This window comes from Halichoeres trimaculatus, unplaced genomic scaffold (genome assembly GCF_033239565.1).
Source record: "Halichoeres trimaculatus isolate MK-OKI-2021-1 unplaced genomic scaffold, fHalTri1.1 fHalTri1_scaffold_13, whole genome shotgun sequence".
NCBI classification, from domain to species: domain Eukaryota; kingdom Metazoa; phylum Chordata; class Actinopteri; order Labriformes; family Labridae; genus Halichoeres; species Halichoeres trimaculatus.
In genome coordinates, this window is record NW_027437191.1 from 12,559,927 (window position 1) to 12,580,089 (window position 20,163).

General features: G+C 38.9%; 2 protein-coding genes across 3 annotated transcripts in view; one reads left to right on the plus strand and one right to left on the minus strand.

The window, feature by feature from the left end:
• opn8b (opsin 8, group member b) overlaps positions 1–13,162 on the plus strand; it is a 28,819-nt gene extending 15,657 nt beyond the window's left edge. The window contains exons 3-4 of the mRNA XM_074685130.1: positions 5,417–5,745; positions 8,727–13,162. Of these exons, the coding sequence (XP_074541231.1) occupies positions 5,417–5,745; positions 8,727–9,071 (674 nt within the window). The 3' untranslated portion in view covers positions 9,072–13,162. The remainder of the gene's footprint in view (positions 1–5,416; positions 5,746–8,726) is intronic.
• A 1,076-nt stretch (positions 13,163–14,238) lies between these two features.
• Positions 14,239–20,163, minus strand: part of mmut (methylmalonyl CoA mutase) — a 30,417-nt gene continuing 24,492 nt past the window's right edge. The window contains exons 9-12 of one of the 2 annotated variants that reach the window (XM_074685087.1): positions 18,857–18,988; positions 18,609–18,756; positions 18,003–18,170; positions 14,239–15,365 (exon numbers count right to left, since the gene is read on the minus strand). In XM_074685087.1, coding sequence (XP_074541188.1) covers positions 15,237–15,365; positions 18,003–18,170; positions 18,609–18,756; positions 18,857–18,988 — 577 coding nt within the window. In that variant the 3' untranslated portion in view covers positions 14,239–15,236. The remainder of the gene's footprint in view (positions 15,366–18,002; positions 18,171–18,608; positions 18,757–18,856; positions 18,989–20,163) is intronic. The other variant, XM_074685086.1, reaches the window with a different exon arrangement.

The following is a 20,163-nucleotide window of genomic DNA, read 5'->3' on the forward strand; positions in this document are numbered from 1 at the left end:
CACCTGTAGCATCGTGTCTCTACGTGGGGGAGACTAGAGAGCAGTGAATCTGACTCAGGCCCCGTTTACGCAACAACTTTTCATATGAAAATGCTAAAACGCAGCAAAAACACAATGAAAAAAATCTGTGTTTACACAGAAATGCAGAGGGACTGAAAACACTGTAGTAAGCATGCCAGGCCTGCAGGTGGTGCTATAACTGTCTTGTCCAGAAGCAGCTTCTGGGAGAGCTTCACCGAAGTAGAGTTGAGCCGATCATCTGGTGCCCAAAAGTGGAGTAACAGATGCAAATTTTGTATGAAGGCAGTCTGCAGATTCAGCAGATTGAGCAGCACAAGCACAACACGGTAGTTTGTGACAATCGTAACAACGGTACTGTTGTCCTGTTGTATGCGTTCGCGCAAGGCAGAGTGTGATGTCAGCGTTTTCACTGAAAACGCCGGCCTACTGTTTACCCGGCAGTGTTTCAGAAAAATCCCACTCTGGAGGCCGTTTTCAAAAGTTTGTGTTTTAGGTGTAAACTTGAAGCTGAAACGCAACAAAACTTTTCCGTTTCACCCTAAAACCGTTGTCGTGTAAACAGCCCCTCACATGTTGGCACAAGCTAATCACAGGTATTTGACACATATCTGCTCAGTAGAAAGCCAAGTCCTGTCACTCTTTGTCCAGTACTGCTCTCCAAGTCCCCTAAAAGCAACTGAAAGTCAAGCCAAGCTTCACCGTCATTTGTGACAAAGCTTTATCTGTTTAGCGCTCCATTTAGTTCATTTTTTTTCTTGCTACGTGCTATGTCCACTAACGTTGCCTCTCAGGATAGCTTCTTCCAATTGCAAAACAATACTTAGGCCATGTTTACACAACACCAAAAACAGTCAGATCCGATAACATTTTGTTGCATTCTGGCCTTGCGTTTAGATGAGACCTCGATGCGTTTTGTCCAAAAACGGAAACTTCTGAAAATGCTCTCCAGAGTGGAGAGTTTTCAAAACGCTCCTCCCTCCATCCTTTTATAAACACAGAGCAGAGCGTGTAAAAGTTGCTATTTCATGTTGGAAAATCCTGCAGGATGTACCTTTGATTTATGACATGTCGACTCCAGTTAAGCTGCAGGAACATCTCAAGGATGATCAGTGGGCTGTGAATACTTAAGTATATGTCATGTCTTAGTTTTTTTTCTTCTTGATACATTTGAAAAAAAAAAAGAAAAGAAAAAAAAACCCAGGCTAACATCATGAGCTGTGTGCAGAATTTTTAAGAAATAATTAATTGTATTTTGGAATAAGGTTGTAACATAAAATGTGTGAAAAGTGAAGCCCTTACTTACATACATGATGAAAAGCCACATTCTTATGATTAAGCTAATCTCACCAAACATGACAGCTATGGCAGTGGTGTGGGGAGAGTGGGTGTATGTAAATGAAGTTTTTAACTTCTGTTAAAGCTTTAAGTCATGCATATTAAGAGGAGAGGTTGAGGGACAGGTTGAGCCTGGTAGCTGCCAGCCTTGTGTTACCTTGTGTTAGGAATTGACCCTGACTTGTTTGCTGTTTGTGCTACTGGTTAATTTTCCAAACTTTTCAGTTGTTTCACTGCATAAAATGTTGTGAAAACTATTTTCTCAATTGAAAAAAAATATTCATGATCTTACATGGCCATGTGTTAGCAATTTGTGGAAACATGATTAATTACATACCCACAAATCAGTGGCGGCTGCTAGTCAGTCAAGGAGGGCAAGCTCATTTTTTTCCAGCCTATATCTTAAATTTGTTCATTCATTTAAACGCAAATTCTACCCTCTGTTCCTTTTCAAGAACAGCTGTTTGATCAGCTGATGCACGTACGCGCAAATGTGCCCTGTGACGCACTCGGCAGCGGGCCAAACCCCATTCAAAAACTAGTGTGTTTTTATTAGTAGCACTTTGTAGACCACATCCCCATCCGTCTACACCGAGGTGACCACAATATATATTTTCTAGATAATTCAGCACTATTTCGGCCTGTCAAATCATCTGAACAAAGCCAGTTTATTTAAGCGCCTGGCTCATCAGCTGGCCAGGCACGCATCATAATGATGCGTCTACTCGAGGACCTCGAGTCATGTGATGCGTGCTTTGTTTTCAGCTCATACTAATTTCAATTTATCCATTCCACAGAAAATACGTTACAGAGAGCAGGGCAAACATGTCCAAGAGTAATAGAATAAAGAAAGTAATAGAAATAGAATACTCTGGAATCCAGCTAGCCTTTGGTGTAAACAGTTGATTTTTTTTTGATTGTAATAGTACCGTGCAAACTATTGATTCATTCCTGAAAATGCCAAGCCCCCCACTCAAGCCGTTTTGTCAGCTGGGTCTTCTCATTAGAGTTCCTCTGCTCTGATAGTTGACCTTTTTCACAGAAACGATGTGATTGAAGCTTCCTGCCAGAGATTGCCAGCATGGTTAGGAGATGCCAAGACATGGTAACAATCAGCAAGGACAGCACAGGGCTGTTGACTTAGCTCCTCAAGAGGTGGGATCAGGTGGGTGTAGCCGAGCTGAAAAGCCCCATCACATCGAGATGACTGGCTCACACTGTGACCAGTGAGTGATTGAGCTCCATCATACCTATTTACATAACACTCAAACATGTGGTCTCAATTGATCGGTGTGTTCAGATCTGTCTCTAGAAATCCTCTCAACACTTAGACTTACATGATATAAACAAACCAGTCAGATTGCTTACTAACAACAATTCATTCATTTAGCCAAACAGAAATGTAATGTTTCTAAATGCTTTGATGTTCTCCTTTTGTGCCATTTTAAAACTGCATGTTAAGTCGTTGGATATATATATTACATATATTACAACATTACATCTGCAGGGGATATTAATAGATGTAGTAGTCTGATCCTTTTCTGTCGGGTTATGATTGTGTGACCTTTATTCTTTGCAGCTCCCAAGTTGTTTCCTTATGTCACATTTTTTGATGTATTGGTAAGAAATAACCTTATGTCACCATGTCACATTTTTCACTGCCTGCCTTACATTGTCTGTGAAGAAGAAATACTCTTATTAGTCTTTGCTCATCCAGTATTGGATGAAAGTAGCTTAATATGGAGAAGAATTGGCAATTTGTACGCTCATATATTATGTTGCCATGCCACCTAATTTCATCTCAAGAGGGCCAAACCAGTCAAATCATAGCATTATTACAAATGAACAACAACAAATGCAAGATTTTCTTTTGTTTATAGTGCAAAGAAACAAAGTAGGTAAAAAAAGTCTTTATTTTTTAATGAACCAACATTCCACAAAAAATGTATTTACAGGCTGAGATTTCTTAGGAAAAACAACAGCAGTTTAACAGTGCTTAGTCTCGCTTCATCAGTAACACATGCTTTATAACTGAACACAGTGATTGTACAAGGCGCAAAACAGAACTACAATTGTTTTAGACTGGAAAAAATAGTATTTTACTGAAAAATTAGATCAACTTATCAAGATCTAAAAAAATATTTTGACTAATTTCTGCATCTGAAAGTTATTCTAACAGATGAACTCTCCACACTTTACAAAGTGAAGTGGGAATTCTCATCACATAACTTGGTTAGGTGGCCAGGCCATCAATCGATTCTTCAAAATGATGGGCTGATGCATTGAGGAACTGTTAGTTTGTATAAATGTAGGTGCCCCATGTACATCACACAACTTCCTGATCTCTGCTCTGTGCCACACTTGATTGTATTTTCTGTTGTCAAATCCCAATCCTGCTTTTTTTTCTTTCTTTCTTTTTTTTTTTTTAACAGATACTACCCTCTTGCAGTTTAATCTCTCACCCTAGTTAAAAGCTAGTCACAGGGTCTTTAAAGATGCAGTGTGTAGAAATTAGAATTGGCCGGAGAAACAAAGCCAGAAAGCTCCATAACAGCTTAACCCTCTGAAATCTTTACTCTCCTTTTAGTCAATGTCTGTTCTGGTTTCACTTCATTTCTTTGTGATCTTGTTGGAGGATAATGTGATGGATTTAAGGTCATGTGATGCCTGTTTTATTTTTATTTTATTTTATTTCATTTTATTTTATTTATTTATTTATTTATTTATTTTTATTATATTATTATTTTTTTTAATTTAATTGTTTTTATTTAATTTATTTATTTATTTAATTTATTTATTTATTTATTTTTTTTGGGGGGGGGGGGGGGGGGGGGGTTATCAAAATTGTATAGAACTTTTTTTATGTTGTACTAATGAAATGTCTGTATTTTTGATGTATTGGTAAGAAATAACCAATCTGAGAAAAAAATATATATATTTTATTAGTTATTTATGAGATTCCTTTGTCCTGATGTTGCAGTAGTATTGCTCTCTAGCCGCATGCTTTTGGACATCTGACAGACCACCATGTTCCACAGAAAGCAGCGGCGACAGATTTTACTGTGTCCTTTGAAATAGTTTCACTCACACTGTCAAGCCTTTTATTTCAACTTCTCCCCTCCTGTCTGTGTTTCTGCATCCATTGCTTTTCAATGGGGCCAGGGGCGGAGTACCAGATGCAGCCGTACCATGTTTACTTATGATTTCCTGTGACTTTCTCTCACCCAATTAATGATGAGCACTTATTCCACACTTAAAATCAACCAATCAACTGCTGTTTCTAGTAGGCGGCCGCGAACACATGTTGCATTCAGGTACAGTGGTGCTGCGTTCAAAGCAAACTGAAAAGACAAGACTAATTGTGTCCCGTATTGATTTAAAACGGGACGCAACCTTTGAGTGCAAAATACGGGATGAATCCCGTACTTTGCAGGACGGGTATGACTTAGTATGAATTCTTACATGCAAAACAATAAAAATATACTCTCTTCTTCGTTTTCTCTCCCAACAATAACAACTACAGTTTTCTTCTCCTTCTCATACTGTTAAAACAACAACCGCTTTTTCTTTTCCTCTCCGCCTGCCTTCCAGGTAGGCTGCAGGACTTGTGGCCAGGCTCCTACTGAAAACTGCATTTTGCTCTGAATGTTCCTCCAAAACCTGCTGTAGACAAACATGTCTGTTCATTATGTCGACCTCTGTGAACAGGACCCGCAGTAAAGCTTTTTTCTAACTTAATTAAAAGAAACAGAAGTTTCACAGGGATACTTCGAATACATATATAAACATCATATCTCATTTCCACTATTTCTGTTCAGTGAAATTCTACCAACTTCTACACACTGCACTTTTAAGGCATAATTACTCAACCACATCATGTCATGGCCTACAACAGGCACGTTAAATCTCCCATACGAAAGGTGCAGTCCCTTTACTTATATCCAATGGATAAAATATGCTTGTTTTCATCAGTGTCTTCTTAAAACACCTCTTGTCTGTCAAACAGCATCATGAACTGGAGAAAATGTGCTAAATCAATTTTTCACTTTCTTCTCTGCAGGGGAGAAAATCAGCTGGAAGACGGTGAAGTTGCTGTGCCTGTGGATCTGGCTCTATGCCCTGATCTGGGCTCTGCTCCCCATTCTGGGCTGGGGGCGGTATGGTCCTGAGCCCTTCGGCCTGTCCTGCTCTCTCGCCTGGGCCCAAATGAAGGAGGAGGGCTTTTCTTTCGTCATCTCCGTGTTCTCTCTGAACCTTGTTGCTCCTTCGATGATCATCATATGCTGCTACTTTGGCATCACGATTAATCTCTTTTTCACCTACAAAAAGTCAATGAACAACAGCAAAAGAATCCCAAATATCATCAAGCTCCACCGGAGGCTGTTATCAGTAAGTTCTTCAGCTTGATGTGTTTGTGAACTTCAGTGAAGGTTCATGACGAAAGCAAGTCATCTTTGTCATCGTGTTGACAGTGTAGTGAGATGTTTTTTATGTGAAGTACTTAACTCTGATTGGTCACCATAACACCTGCTAGCAATAGACTGCTGCTATGAAAGAAAGACATTTGCTAAAGATGCATCATGGATCACAGACTCTGCTAACTTACTGAAATTATATTAAAAAGCAGAGTCAGGTTATTCTGACACTTGTTTGTTTTTTTTGTGGGAAACCAAGAGTAGAAAAAAAATCAGGGAAGAAAAGCTCAAAGATAAAAAAAAAATGGACAGAAAAAACAACAAAACTGAAGATCATGCACCTAATGCTTAGCAGCACAGGATATGGGATACCATATTGTTTAAATTCTTGGAAATAAAAACAGAAATTGCATTTTACCATTAGGTCAGCTTTAACCAATAAATGTATTAATATCTATCACCATTACAAATTAAATCACTCATGAGTTACAATTATCCAGCTTCAAATGGTTGAGCTAATACATACAGCTATTTTTGCATTTATTTATAATCATATCTTTCAATGACTTCCCCCCACAGACGTGTGAGGATGGGGAGGAGAGTGAAGCAAACACAGACCACAGGAGTTCTAAAAGATATTACAAACTGAAAAACAACTAAGGAATGGGAGCAATAGGGAAAAAATCAAAGAAGGAAGGCAAACACAAAGTGGCTCCTTTAATCAAACAAGGCTTCCACTTAAGGGGCTGTTTACACAACAACAGTTTTAGAATAGAATAGAATAGAATAGAATAGAATAGAATAGAATAGAATAGAATAGAATAGAATAGAATACAATACAACAGAAACTACTTTATTTAGCCCCAAGGGGGAAATTAAGGAGTCACAGCAGCAATCATGGAAAACATAAGTAAGAAAGTGTATAGAAAGTGCAAAAAGGTCCATAAGAAAATAGATGATAACAGCTTGTCCATCATTGTCCAGTTCAGCCAGTCTCCACCTCCACAGGGTCCAGGACTGAGCTTCTTCAGCAGTCTGTTCAGTCTCTGTCTCCTGGATCCTGTCTGCTCACAGCAGGTGAAGCTCTTCCAATGTGGCATTGGTGTCTGATGTTAGCTCCGTTAGCCATGTCTGTGAATAGCTTGATGCTATTCTGCCTTCTGGTATTCCCTCTGTTGCTGGGTTAGCACGGCTAGCTTGTTCATCTTATTGGAGATAGATCTTACGTTTCCAATAACGATGGATGAAAGGACGTTGTTGTCGTTGTCACTTCTTAGCTCACACGTGACAACCAGCACGTCGTCCTCACCTCCTTCTCCTCACCTCATGGGGAAACATCAGGCCTTGCACCAGTTAGCATTGACATGCTACAGGCTGCTAACAGCTGATTTAACATGTAAACAATGCAGCCATGGTAACATGTAGGATCTCCAGAGAAACAAAGGAGAAAAAGTAGTGAAATTATCGCGGAAGCCATAATGGATGAAACACAAAAGTATTGTTGCATTTTAGCCTGTTTACACTGGAACAGTGCTTTAGCTGACCTAAATCAGAAACTTTTTAAAATGGCCTCCATAGTGGATTTTTTCTGTTACGCCGCCGTCACCGTGGCTGTGTAAACAGCAAGCCAGAGTTTTTAGTGGAAATGCTGATGACATGCTTCGCTTTGTGCATACAACAGTATAATGGTAATGTTGGTACAAATTAGCTTTTGCCAATGTATCAGATGATCAGCCCAACTCTACTTTGGTGGAGATCTACCAAAAGCCACTTCTAGACAAGACAGTTATAGCGCCAACTACAGGCCTGGGATGATTACTACAGCATTTCCAGTCCCTCAGGGTTTCCATGTAAATGCAGAATTATTTTTTCACTGTGATTTTGAACGTTTTTGGTGAAACGTTGACATATAAACGGGGCCTAAGTGGCCACGCTACCAAGCACCTGAGGAGAAACAAATGAACCAGAGTAGAGATCTGCAACCGGGGGTCTGAGGTTCTGTGGAGGTATTGGAGGAGCTTAAAAATAGAGACATCGTTAGTTGTTTCGGCAATTCTTTGTATTTTCAAGTAATTATTCCCAAATATTTTAATTTCCACTCATGTTATAGTCCTTGACAGTCTTTGGGATAATGAGTTGGCCCAAGTAGTTTGAGCCAAATGATACTTATTAGCTTCCCATACCTGCTCCAAATCAGGGGCATTCAAGCACTTACCGCTGGCCCTGCTGTGTGAGGATTACATCACAGAATGCAGAAGGTGGCCAAACTAAGCACCTGTCCCAAAAGGAATTAATTGTAAATGTAATAAAAGTCCACTTCGACCAAATCTGTCTTGTTGTAGAGCAAAACAGACTTTACCTGGGTTATTTCATTGATTCTGGGCTGCCCTCTGGACCCTGTGGTCAAACAGCTGTCTCTTCACCCTTTTCAGAAGACTTGGCACAATGATGTCTGTGCACATTTCATACTTGTATACCGGTTCTTTACACATTTCTTGTCTTTAAATGGTCCTGTACATATTTTTTTCTTGGTTGGATTTAATGTTTACACTGTAGACTTTCTTGTTTGCTGCTGTCACTGTTAATTTCTTTGTGTGGGAAGAATGCAGGAATCTTATGTTATGTTGTATTGCATTGTATGTTATGTTTTTTTAATTCATATTGTGTTTTGTGTTGTGTTATTTTATGTTTATGTTTACGTTTGTTATGTTATGTTATGTTATGTTATGTTATGTTATGTTATGTTATGTTATGTTATGTTATGTTATGTTATGTTATGTTATATGTTATGTTATGTTATATGTTACGTTGTGTTATGTTATGTTATGTTAAGGAGTTCATAAGATGAAGATGACTCTTGAATATATTACCTCCACACCTCTGTGCTTGTTCTTTTCATGATGCTCAAAGATCTTGTGGGATTTCTTTCTTACTTCATTTCTCTTCTTTTCACAGATTGCTGTGCTGGTCAGTATCGGCTTCATCGGCTGCTGGGCACCTTACAGCTTTGTGAGCTTGTGGTCTATTTTCCGTGACAGCAGCACCATCCCCCCTGAAGTCAGCCTCCTGCCATGTATGTTTGCAAAGAGCTCCACTGTGTACAATCCTTTGATTTATTACTTGTTCAGCCAGAGCTTCAAAAAGGAGGTGAAGCAGATGCGCTGGCAGTGCCTGGGATCAAGCACATGCCGTGTCGCCAACAGCATCAATGACAACGGCATCTATATGGTTACCGAGGACATGAAGCACAAAACAGAAGCTACATCAGTGCTGCACACGATGCAAAGTCAAATCCAGTGACTTTTGCTTTTAATGACTTTTGGGTGATACTGTGGAGATTAAAGTGACTCTTCAACAAAGACTCTTGTGCTGTTATCTGCCAAAAATGTAGTGGTCTCATAATGTGTTACCTCACAAACATTATCAGGGTTGTGCTTTTATCACATGACAAGTAGGGTAACACAGGCCTCCTTTGTGTGTGTGTCACTTTGAATCAAACGGCATGTTTGCACAATATGTTAAATGCTGTGAAGGTTAAGCCAGCTAAGCTCAAGATTAGAGTTAACACTGGCCTTACAGGGTTAGATCCCCTTAACCACTGTGGCTCAGATAAAAAGGCTTATTCAGTGTTTAAGGTTTAATCTTTGATAGATTCTTGTTTGTTTGATGCTCTTTTTGCTGTCTTTGTGACACCACACAGTGTTTTACGGGGAAGAAAAAGTCAGACATGTTTACTGTTTGTGCAGAATGTTTTATTTATCAGATGGTTCCAACAACTTTTTCAGTGATCTATATGTTTACAAAAGTATCAGTTAATGTCCACATTTAAGGTGTCAAGTTATCCTTAAGGGGGCTGTTGGGAGTTTTTGTGATCTTGCAAAAGTCTCCCCTCTAGATATATGCCTGAATGTAATCCACACTTTAAAATGAGATAATCAGCGCCAATAGTACAGGTAACAGGTTATTTCAAAATGCTACTTCTCAGCTCCCTTGCTGGGTCTGGGCAGGACCAGATTGATTCACAGCACGTCTAAGTCTCTATGACAACACCACCTGGCTGACAAAATTTAGTAGTTAGAAGAGAGCTCTGTGTTTTTCTCTGCTGAAAATGAAATTTTGTAGAGATGGTGGACACAGGGGCTGAACTGTCAGACAGGAAAAAGACAGAAGAGCAGAAGAAAGATAAACAGGAAAGAGATACAGCCCGAGCTAAAGGCTAAAAGGGCTAAACTGTTTGTAATAATGTTCATTCCAACCCACATGGAGCAGTTATTCTGCAGTGGTCTGTTTAAACTTGAGAGTCTATCAATAAAATGAAGAGTGAGGTTACATTAGCTCTGATTGGTGGTTGACTGGCAGGACATAGCTAACCAGGATTTACTAACGTTACACATTACGGACATGTCTTTGAGCACTGGACTGCTAGCTAGACAGCTACTTAACTACTTACATACTGACAGCGTTAACTTGTTGTCACGTTAGCTTACAGATACAATGGATCAACTGGCTGCCGATAGCGCTACATATAGTTGGCTACAATGTTTGCTTGATGTCATTTCAAACTATAGCGCTACGTAACTGTACTAATAGATACCTTACCGCAGCTTGTTGTATCCAGTAAAAAGTTGTCTTGAATGTACAATTTCTTTTCCAATCTGATCTCCATTTAATTCCCCAACACCTCACTTGAAGGTAATTTACGGCAGTGTGTGTGAGACTCCAGGCCTGAAGGTGAGGCAGTCCAATTAAAACAGATCCTCTTCACAGCATCTTTTAATCAGCTTTAGTAGGAGATATTGTCATCTGGTTACCTGTTTTTCCCATTCCCAGGTTAACTACAGAGCCAGCAGGATTCCAGTGGTAGCCTTAAATCAAATATATTGGAGCACAAAGCTAGAGAGCAAGGGGATGCGCCTGTTTTTATTTTTATTTTTTCATTATTATTTGACATGCATTAGAAGTTCTAATAAAATTTCCATCTTCAATGAATGGCAAAACATTTACACATCAATTATTCTCTGCTCCTTCTCTAACTGCTGTCAAAGAGTAAGGGCATTGTTTGGTCAAAAAAAAAAATAGTACTAATGAGGACATGAATTCATTTGTTAACAATGGTGGAGTTTGAAATACAACAGAAATGATATGTTGTGCTCAAGCTGCAAGCTGCAGTCTGAAAATATGAGACAATGTGAAATCGTCTAAATCTGCAATATGTCGAGTGTCCACTTGAGACTGGCTCTGTAAGTACCGGAAATATTATACACACCAAGCCAAAAAAGCCATTTTTACAGCAGAAATACAAATGACTGATGGGTGCCTCTTTGGTTGTTACTGAGGGGGTCCAAAACCCAACCCATTTCCAATATGGCCACGACAGCCAATTGGTGACGTCATTGAGTCTATTTCGTTTTTTTTTTTCTCAGCCTAAGGTTGTCCTGTGAAGACAGTCAGTATTGTTTTTGAAATGAACATGTCACAGTTTTAGCATATATCTGGATTTTTCAGGAGTGAAACAGCAAATTTAATTACTATATTTATCGACAACACTGTTGAACTCTCAGAACAAAGAGAATTAACGCTACATTAAAAATGATGTACAACATGATGATCTGCTTTTGGTATCTGATGAATCAATGCTGTGATTGTCAGGCTTTACTCAGGGTTTTAACTTACGGTGGGGAAAATAAGTATCTAACGCGTCAACTTTTTTCTCATCACATTAAATTTGCAAAGATGCAATTCAAACAAAATTTCTACTAGACATTGTTATTAACTCAAATAATCCACACATGAAAAGAAATCACAACATTCAGATCCATAAATTATGATTATGTGGAATTAAGTGCGATAACAGAGGAAAAAGAGTATAGAACACACTAACTGAGACTCATCTAATAGTTAGTGGAGAAGCCTTTGTTTGCAATGACAGCTTCCAGAAGCTTCTTGTATGATTTAACTAATGGCCCACACTGCTCAGGTGTGATTTTGGCCCATTCCTCTGCACAGATTGTCTTTAAATCTGGAATATTCTTTGGTGCCCTCTGGTGAACCCTTTTCTTTAGTTCTTTCCACAAATGTTCAATTGGATTTAAGTCATGTGATTGACTAGGCCATTCTAACAGATTGATTTTCTTTTTTGAAACCATTTGAGAATCGTCTTTGCTGTGTGCTTTGGATCGTTGTCCTGCTGGAAGGTCCAGCCACGTCTCATCTTCATCATCCTGGTGAATGGCAGCAGATTCACATCAAGAATTTCCCCATACATGGCTCCATTTATTGCTCAGTCAATTATATGAATTTGCTTCCACCTCCAAACTTCACTGTTGGTGTAGTGTTTTTGGGTGATGTGCAGTGCCATTTCTCCTCCAAACATGGCATGTGGTATGACAGCCGAAAAGTTCAATTTTGGTCTCATTTGACCAGACAACATTCTCCCAGTATTCTATAGGCTTGTCAAGATGCTGTTAAGCAAACTTTAAACGAGCTTCAACATGCCTTTTCTTGATGAATGGAGTCTTGCGGCCTGGGCGTCTATAGAGGCCATGGCGCTGGAGTGCATTGCCTACTGTTTTCTCTGTAACAATTGTACCTGCTGCCTCCAAGTCTTTCTGGAGCACTTTCAGGGTGGTCCTTGGCTCATTGGGTACTCTTCTGACTATCTGTCTGACTCCCTGGTCAGAAATCTTGCAAGGAGCTCCTGTGTGTGGCCTGTTGATGGTAAAGTGGTGCTTTTTTCCACTTGGGAATAATGGCCCCAACTGTGCTGACTGGAATATTCATGTGCTTTGATATAAGTCTGTAACCAGTTCTATTCTGATGCTGAGCAACAATCAGGTTTTGAATGTCTTCAGAGAGCTCTTTGCCTTTACCCATCATGAGGTGTGTGGTATTTAACTGCTTGGTGAAAAAACAACCTTTTTTATAGGACCATCAATTTGCTCTAGTCCAGCTGATGTTGGTTTGCACTAATTGGAAGTTCACAGATTTCAGGAGGTCTGGTGAATTTCCTTGCCAAAGTATACAGCCTTTCCAATACTTTTTTCCTGTGTTATTGCACTTAATTCCACAAAATCATTATTTATGGACTTAAATGTCATGATTTCTTTTCATGTGTGGATTATTTGAGTTAATACCAATGTCAAGTAGAAATTTCATTTGAATTGCAGCTTTGGAAATAAATGTAATGAGAAAAAAGTTGACACATTCAATACTTATTTTCCCCTTTGTATATCCTCCTATAAAACCAGCCTTTCCCCTTTTTAAACTTTGGCTTTCGATGTTTTCACTGATACTGTTGGACATTTTCTGTCGTGTGATGTTTTTTTTTAACTGCAGTTTGTGGTTACCAGTACCAGTGTTGAACAAGTCTTCAGTCTGTGAATGTAGCGCTATGAACCTTAAGTGTATTTGTGTACACAATGGATAGGTTATGTTTGAGAATAAACTCTGATTGAATAAAACGAAGCAGTGTTTAATGAACTCACGGTAAAATTGTCTGTGATTGTCTGCTGGATCTTTTTGACATGTCCATAATTCTAGTCATGTATTCTCATGATCCACTCTAGCTGTGCATGCCTCCAGCTATGGGACTTAAATACATTCACCTTTGGAGTGGGAGAAGAAGATCCTTGAATTCTGTTTTACATCTCAGATTACTAAGACTCAATTTCAAGACGGGCAGGGAATCAGGGGAGGATTAGTTAAGCCATAAATATTGAGCAGTCAATCTTAAAACCAACCTCAGGTTGTACATTTACATTCATTGTAACTCCTATAAGCTCATGGAGAATGCATGCAAGTTTATGATGTTTTAGGCAGATTAAAATTAAAAGTTCAATGTGTAGGTGCTCATACTGTAGGTGCTAAGGCTGTTTCATGTTACTCCTGAAATCAAAAAAAAGTTGTCAGGATCCTCTTGATGGCAAGGAACAGAGAAAAAGCAATTTATTTTTGTAACTACAGACCTGATCAAACTCTTAAGACCAGTTGAAAATGTTTTGCACATTTGGACATTTGAGGTTTTAAGTGGAGCTACAATATGCAAAGGCAAGAAGGGGGAGTGTGACAAAAAACCTTTGGAACATGTGATTTAAAAAACAAACAAATAAAACAGGTTGTTTATCACCTGATCAAAAGTTTAAGACCACAGGGCATTTTTCACAGACCTGTCTTTTTAAGTTATGGGCAAAGAGACAGATTAAGTGTGTGAAAGAATTTCATCTGCCACAGACTCTTTCTTTAAATATCTACATATTTGTAGATATGTCAGAACACACTTCTCTCTAATAACCGCATAGATTTTCTGGCTAGATGAGTGCTTGAGCATGGACCCAGTTGGCAGAGGTGGAGCGTTTGTATTATACAATAACATTCAGAGGGTGGCTTCTCCATCACTTAGTTATTTAATGAGGCAATGGGAGGAAGAACTAACACCTGATTATCAAAGCTGTGTGGATTTTATTCATTGTCTTTGAAACAGTTCACATTAAATCATCCTTATGGAACAATATTTTATTAAAGCACGTCCTGCCAAAATACAATTTACGTGGTCAGTGTCTGTGTCCATGTAGGCTGCCATTTTGGAATTTGATAGAAATTTATTTATATGGTTTTGAATGCTGACATGAAGTCACATGACCTGGTAATTGACTCATCCCCCTTAAGTTTTTTCGTAAAATAAAAAGTTCAAATAGTCACATTGCCAAAGATTGTTGCCTTTATTTCGATCAAACAGCTCTAAATCTGATGAGATTTACAAGTACAAAAATATTTTCCAGCCGTTTCTGAACTATCATCACAGAAAAAAAGCTTAAATCAAATACGATGAATGTAGGCAGGCAAGATATTAATGCAAAAGAAGGCCACTCACAAGATCATCATATCAACGCCCTGCTAGCTAAATGAAATTACTCACATTACTCTAAAGTGTTTGGATTCCAAGCTGGTCTGAAGTGCTGCAGTGTTTTATCACACTGTGAAAAGCTGAAGATGCTTCTGTTAATGTTTGAAGTATGCTTAATACATCAGAGGTGCTCATGAGGGCTAGGATTGATACTATGATGTTAATTATGCGGTCATATATTTCTGATATTTGAAGTCACATTTGCAGTGACTGGAACTTAGTCTTGAGCAATAGTTATTAAATCACAGAACTGTAATCATTAAAATAGCTGTTCAGGACATGTTGATGAATTCCTCAAGATTACTGCGAGTCACTAAACAAACAAAACTGATGTGATTTTCTTTTCTGAGTGGAGTTACAGAGCTGAAAATGTAAAACTGAGAGGACATTTAATGAAGATCGTGCTTACTAACAGTGAAATTCAACAGTTTGTTCTTTTAGTAATATCACCGAGCAACTCTGGGGAGTCGTTTTATGTTTTATACAACAAGTCAAATATTTTCTTCACAGTGACATGAGCTCCCACTGCTAGATTTGTAGACAGAGTGCAGATAGACCGATCCTTACAGGGCCTGTCGGATGTTTTCCAGGCTCTTCTCAATATTATCGATAACTTCCACGGCAGCTTGTGGGATCCTGGTTCCTGGGCCGAAGATGGCACACACACCGCTCTGGTACAAGAACTCATAATCCTGCATGCACAAAGCAATGAGTCCCAATTAGTATGACTGACTGTTATTGAGAATAAAGCTTCTACAAGAATGAGGCACACATGTGGACAATGTCTGTGTGATCTTTCTGATAAGTCTGCATAAACTGATTCAAGCCGAAATACCCTCAAAGAAAAGGTCTGGTGTGGAAAGATGGAGGAGGGAGTCTCCTGCATGTGGTATGATTGTGCTAATCATATTAATCAGAAAAATGCTTATTGTGAAATTGGCTTTCTGTTGACATGGCAGCAGGATTAAATTATATGCACTTATCTAAGTGTCTAAGCTACACAAGCTTTCAAGGCTTAAAGGCACTAGCAGTCATGCTTGAGACAAAGAGAGTAGTGAGAGAATTTAATCTGTCCCTGTAGACCCATGGTGTGTGAAACTCTGCTGCCTATTATCCACTGCCTCTCTTGAGACAGTTCAGGCCTTTTACAGAGTAATAGACAGTGGGACACTTCTTAGTCTGAAGCACACTAATGTATGAGCTGTTATTACATTGATTTCCACATAGTGCGCTTCCATTAAAACACTAATACTGTTATTGTAAGGCTCAGGTACAGGGAGAGGTGCACAGCAGGATAAATGCTGTGAATCAATGGACACCAACAGCTCTAAAAGCAGTTATTAGACCCAAGAAAAGTTAAAAGTCTCCTTGTGTGCTTCGTTTATTAAGAGAAAATAATGTAAAACAGCAGGGAAAGCTCATGCTGTCACTGACTTTGACAAACATGAAGGCTAGCATGAATAGTGCCTTTTCCATCACAGATATTATCATGTTGTAATCATGTTCAGACTTATTCCTGGAAACAGCATATTGAGATGACATTTGTTCTAACTTGAAGCAACATTAATTTATATATGATTTTATTGACTGATTGACTTCACTCAAGTTTCCCCAACAAAGGTCAGGTGACACCACAAGCTTTTACAAAAGGAACAGGTGAAAAACATGAAGTTGTCATAACTAGTAAATGCCAATTGTGTAACCAGTATTTCTCATAAAATGTGTCAAAAGTTTCTATGATCATGATTTTACTGCACTGTAAAAATAAAATCTAAAGAGATTTTTAAATAAAATGAGCAAAAGTTATTGAGAAATTGTGATTTCCACTGAACACTGACTTGCCTAGTGTAACAAATCATGTTATCAAGTTTAGAAATGAAGTATTTTAAAGACAATGATAACTGTGATAATTAAATGGGACTAATTCTTTATTTGGTTAAAAATGGTAAAAATATAATATACAACATACTGTGACACCAACAAAAATGCAAACCACACGTTTAAACAAACTTCTAACACGTTCGTTTAACAAGTCTAAAGTGCACTGTTATAATGTGGACATCATACCAACCCTGATCTGTCACTCTCCCCAGACATCAAACAGAAAGTCTATCACACACACTGGCCCTCATTTATCCATCTTGGGTGGGAATTGGCGCAGATCTGGGTGTAAAAATGAGTTTACAGCGACTTCACGTGTGATTTATGAAACATGCGTATCAGGGCCAATCACGGCGTACGTCTGATCAGGTGTTGATAAATGTGGAGGCTGAAAACAATCGCAATTTGCATAACACGCCCCTAAATATTCAAGGTTCAGCTGGCCGAACCCCCTGGTTTTACAACATGGAGGGAGCTGGTAATCGACAACGCCACAGCAAGAGAGGTAGAGAGGAAATGACGACACGTTGTTTGACAGTCAGAGAAGTAGAGCGAATCAGGAAAAGAAGAATATTATTAATAAAAGTATTATTAATTGTTTCTGTTCAGGTCCAGAAACATGAAAAGTTGGCTTTTAAAGATGTGTTTGAGCTCAGAAAGAAGCTGCAGCATCCAGCCTGAACCTGTCACAGACTGAGGAGGGAGTGAAGCTGAAGTGTGTCTATTGTGCACAACTGCGCACGGGTAGACGCAAGTTTTATGATGATTTGTACCACGAGACGAGCACATAGGTTGTGATCTTATGTAAATGAAAACAAAACAGAAGAGTGCGGAAGAAGAGTGAAATGTTAGAAAAATTCTTGATGTCATATCTAATTCAAGGATCTAAATATTGATCAGAACATTTTTTTTTATTTCTGAAAATGTTTTGCCCTCATATGATCTAATAATTCTCCTCCACAGACGGATTTCCCTTGCCTCACCACGCTGCCCACTGACATGAAACTTGCGTACACAAACTCAGACCTGGCGTGGGGTTTTAGCGTAACAGACGCCCACGTTCAGATTGATAAATGCCGATCAGTGCGTGAAAAGGAGTGTACACCCATTTTTCAGGCGTACGTGCGTTTGATAAATGAGGGCCACTGTGTGTGTCTATTAAAACTCTACTGCTATCCTGGTCCACAGCCTCGTCACCTCACACACTGACTATTGCGACTCACTTCTCCATAAATTCCACTATAAGCTTCACCATCACCAGAACCCCCTACTTTCACTTGCCCCTGGTTAAATTCAGAATCACCTTCAAAATCTTCTTGTATAGATTTAAGGCCATCCACAACCTCGCTACAATGAAAATAGTTTTATTCCACTTGTTATAAAAAAAAAACAGGGAAAAAGTATTTCTAAGGTCAAGGTAAATTTAGTTCTTTAAGGACAAAGCTAACCTGTGGTGGGATGACGCCTCCGCAGATGACCAGGATATCTGGCCTGTTGAGCTTCCGTAGTTCTTTGATGAGCTCTGGGACCAGGGTTTTGTGTCCTGCAGCCAGTGTGCTGACTCCGACACAGTGAACGTCTGCATCAACTGCCTGCTGGGCAACCTCCAGGGGAGTCTGCTCAGAACATAAAACCAACATAGAAATAGGAGTAAAACAACTGTTCAGGTGTGAGAAATGAATAATTCTGCAAATATCTCCACAGTTCAGTGCTGTAGGCACAAAGTATGAATAAAAGGCCTGGAGCTTGTTCTCAGCCTATTATCCTGGGATTTATATCTTTCCAATTAGCCCTGCTCTTAGCTGGAATCCACAGCTTTTCATGAACACTAATTGGAGATGAAACACTAATTGGAGATGAAACATATAATGACGTCTCACGTTTTTTTCCCCTCCTCAGGCCCTAAGCACGGGGTTAAAAATGACAGCCCTTTAGCCTTACGTTTTCAGAACTATTTTTATGCCAGACACGAACACTGTGCAGGTTATTTTCAACCTGGCTGGTTTTGTGCATCCAGCAGATGTGTATTTCTACTTCATCTACCAACCACTGACCTGAAACAGTGGTCCGATATCCACATCAAATCCAAGGTCGGCAAATCCAGTGGCGATGACTTTAGCCCCTCTATCGTGGCCATCCTGCCCCATCTTTGCCACTAGCAGCCGAGGGTTCCTGCCCTCATGGTTCTTAAAATCTGTCACTCTTTGATAAGGAAACAATAGTGGGGAAGCATTGTGTTATACAACTACTCAAGTTAACAACCTGTAAAAATTAAAGATGCTTCTGAGGTTTTACGCCCTACCTGTTGTGAGCCAAAGCAATCTCTTCATGCTCCCCGAACTCGCTGCGGTAAGCTCCACTGACCATCCTGGTGCTGGCTTTGTGTTCACCGAACACTTTCTTCATTGCATCAGTGATTTCTCCAACAGAACATCTATGAGGGGAAACCGACAATGTCTATCATTATTATGTTGGAGCTCCTGAAAGTCAAACACAGGATGAGTGAATATCACTAAAAATTCCCTTGAGACATCCTTTTGTGTTTTGATTTGATAATAAATGCTATTTATTTTACCTTTTTATCTATTTTATTTATTTGCACCATAAATTAGAAACAGTTACATTAACATAGGAAAAAAATGCAAACTGCTGGAGAGGTGAAAAAAACCCAAGGTGGGCTTATTGAAGATACCTCCCCAAATAGAATTAATAATAAAAAATATAATGAAAAAGAAACAAGATCTTGGATATACTAAAATCAGGCTCTTTAAGCTTGTATATAGCTCTTCAAAATACCCCATATTTTTATTTTCTATCATATATAAATATTTGGAATTCCAAATAAACTGGAAGTAAAACATTTTTTGTTGCTTGTGGTTATTTGTGATATATAACAGAAACAATCCAGTGATTCATTTGTTGTTTTTTTCATATATTAAAGGACTAATTTTTTCCAACCTGCCTCTCAGATTTTTTTTTCAGTACACTGGTTTATCTGTATCATGCGTGGTTGTGCTTCATTTAAGTCTGTTTCACATGTCTGAAGGATTCTCTTTAGTCTCGTGTTAGAGTGTATTGGTGCCCCAGCGAGGGTCATAAAATATCTACAATCATCATCCTGAGGGGCAACTTTTCAAACAGCGGCTGTTGTAGTTTTCTGATGCAAGATATTAACATACGGTACCACAACCAAAGAAGTCATGCTTAGAGATGAAGATGATCAAGAGATGTTAATTCCCTTCAACATTTATTAACTGCATTTTGTTAGCTGGACTCAAGTTCCATGTTGGTTTTATTTGCTTGTTATGCTAGTAGCTTCCTGATTTACTGATTTTGAGTGATACATGAATATAGTTGAACACCATCTATCACTTTGCTAAAAAGAATCGTATTTTGCAATCCTCTCATCTATAAAAAGTAGGGATGGGTACCAAATTAGGTACTTAATAGGTACCGACCAAATTCTGTCAAAAGCACCGGGTACCGATTCACGTAAAATCAAACAGTACCATATTAGGAACCTAAATGTATCCTTATGGCTGTGAGGCAGTGGAAGAGTAGGTAATTTTCCATGCTGGACATAAACACAGCATTGCAAGGTTATATATT